The sequence below is a fragment of the Triticum dicoccoides genome, chromosome 5A (genome assembly GCF_002162155.2).
Source record: "Triticum dicoccoides isolate Atlit2015 ecotype Zavitan chromosome 5A, WEW_v2.0, whole genome shotgun sequence".
NCBI lineage: Eukaryota > Viridiplantae > Streptophyta > Magnoliopsida > Poales > Poaceae > Triticum > Triticum dicoccoides.
Genome location: NC_041388.1, coordinates 523,812,400 through 523,814,922, shown reverse-complemented (window position 1 = coordinate 523,814,922; position 2,523 = coordinate 523,812,400). Strand labels below are relative to the sequence as shown.

General features: G+C 44.1%; 1 protein-coding gene across 1 annotated transcript in view; it reads left to right on the top strand.

Moving 5' to 3' along the window:
* The window catches only part of LOC119299860 (heat shock protein 81-3-like), a 1,809-nt gene extending 22 nt beyond the window's left edge, over positions 1-1,787 (top strand). Inside the window, exons 2-3 of the mRNA XM_037576996.1 lie at positions 572-605; positions 1,530-1,787. Of these exons, the coding sequence (XP_037432893.1) occupies positions 572-605; positions 1,530-1,787 (292 nt within the window). The remainder of the gene's footprint in view (positions 1-571; positions 606-1,529) is intronic.
* The last annotated feature ends 736 nt before the right edge of the window (positions 1,788-2,523 follow it).

The window sequence follows — 2,523 nt, the reverse complement described above, 5'->3', positions numbered from 1 at the left end:
CTCGATGCCCTCGCCCCGGGCGACGCAACACCCTTTTCCCCTCCCCCACTCTCTTCCCTTGGCGCGCCCCACCCCAAACCCTACCCACAACCGCCGCCGTGCTCCATCACCAGCGACCTTGTCGCCGCCGCCCATGTCCCCTCGCCCTATCTCCATACCCGCAACGCCGAGCCGGACGGGAGGAGCCACCGCCCAGCAGCACGCTCGCCCCGGTACATATAGGCGGTGCCCCCGCCGGATCTGAACAAGAACACCGAGTGGTTCATGTACCTGGCGTTCCTAGATCCATCCGCCCCACCCTAGTAATTCTTTTACCTAGTTAGTGTTTGGAAACAGCTGGAGTGAATGTGAGAAAAGTTGAACAGCTTACGCATTTTCCTAAAATGTTTTAGCTTAATTTGTTTTTTAGCTACTGCAGCATTTCTTGAAATGATTTTTATTCTAAGCATTTTTGTCATACTCAATAAGCTAGTTCCTGAATCAAATTTGATAACGAAATGTTTCTGTAGCAAGCTATAGTTAATTAGTTGGCAAGTGTGATGTCCATTCACGCCTCCTCTGTTTTTTGCAGGTCTGGCAGCACCGCCGTGTCGACGACGAAGGTGGTGACCGCGGCAGCGAGCGGGGCGAGTTGGTGGCTGCGGGACTCGATGGCACGACTCATATATGCGCGAGCTGGGCATTACTTTGAGTTCATATATGTGCTTGTCACTCCATAGGTTTTAGTGATTCGCTCTGTTTCCTTATATGTTCTTGTAGTTTGGTTGCCTTCCTGATCATGCATGTTTGTACAGCTATATATAGTTATGCTGTGAATCTGTCATGCATGTATTGAAATGTAGGAAATGATTAATACATGTTCACTCTCAGTTGGGATATTGAATTGTACATAGTTATGTGATTCATGCCTGCTTCTTATCTTATTAAGTGATTATATTTATGTCCTTGCTACCAGTAGGATGGTTAATAGCTTGTTTTGTAGTTCTCTACTTTATGCAAATAGCTTCTTATAAGGCAATATAATTGGTTGTTTTGTGCTGCTGGCCTAATTAAACATGATCGGTATGTATACTTGTTTGAGATAGACATTTCATGCATGTTTATGAGGTACGAACTCTACAGATGTCACAAAATATTGGTGGCAAAGTGTCTTCTTATCTTTATATTTACTTAGCTAAAATCTTAGAGTAACAATAACTATACTTAACAAGTAAACATTAGCATCTTAAATGATCATCTTAAATGATTAGCTAAAATGATGTAGGAGTAGTAGAAACTTCATGGTTGATCCTGATTGCTGAACATGGGAGATGCATCTTCTTTTGCATGTCAATTACATAGTAGTACTATATAATGCTTGCCGATGTGGTACATTCAATACTGGCAGCACTGGCCATTAATTACACTGGCCATTTTACGCCAGGCTTTAGATTCTGCCGAGCCAGATCCGTTGACCCGCGGTTTGATTTGTGGCATGCGAGATTTGTTCCTAGGCTGACGTGATGTGTTTGTCGGTGTGATTTCCGCAGGCCTTGGACAAGATCAGTACGGTGCCGATGGAGGCCCTCGCCGCCGGCGCCGATGTGTCCATGATTGGGCAGTTTGGTGTTGGCTTCTACTCCGCCTACCTTGTTGCCGAGAGGGTCATCGTCACCATGAAGCACAACAACGACGGGCAGTACGTGTGGGAGTCCCAGGCTGGTAGCTCCTTCACCGTCACTCGTGATACGTTTGCGGAGCAGCTAGGCAGGGGTACCAAGATGGTCCTCTACCTCAAGGACGACTAGGTATGCAGTCCAATCCTCCTATACTGTGATGGCTTACTCTTCATGTCTTGATGTGGTTCTCTGCTTAGTGTAGCTGTATTAGACTCACTATGAGATGTCCACTCTTGTTTTGTTAAAAAACATGAACTGTTAAGTCATCTATTCATGGCTCTTGCTTTTGTTCAGTATATATGCGTGCTTTCTGATTTGTATGCGTAGGTGGTTATAGGTTGCTGTGATGAATATAAATATTAACAAGTGCTCATGCATGCCGGGATACTAGAGCTAGTTGTATGTGCTCATTACCTTCCTGTTGTCACTTTGTCAGCATCAATCCAATCCAACCCAGCCCAATGAATCTAACCTGCTCGTTTAGTTCTCGCCATCGGTGGTAGCCAACAACTAACCGATCTTAGTTGCTGCCGGCTGTTTGGCATCCTATGTATTTTTTGCTGCTAGTCTCAGAAATAATGCATAAATGGCATCAAAACTGCTTCATGCTATCTCTTGGGCAAAGTAGATGCTAGTTTGGTTACTATCTGTACACCATCAGGTCTACTTGATGCAAGTCTCTATTTTTTGTTTGTTCTATTTTTTGTTTGTCTCTCTTTGACATATTGCTTTTTCTTTTTGAATATGCAGGTTATTTGCATCTTGATTAGGAGATGATGGTGATCATCTTTTGTTGCGGGGAACCTGTTAGATAAAGTTTATGTGATTTGAACCTGCAAGATACAGTTCTGTATAATGTTGTGTG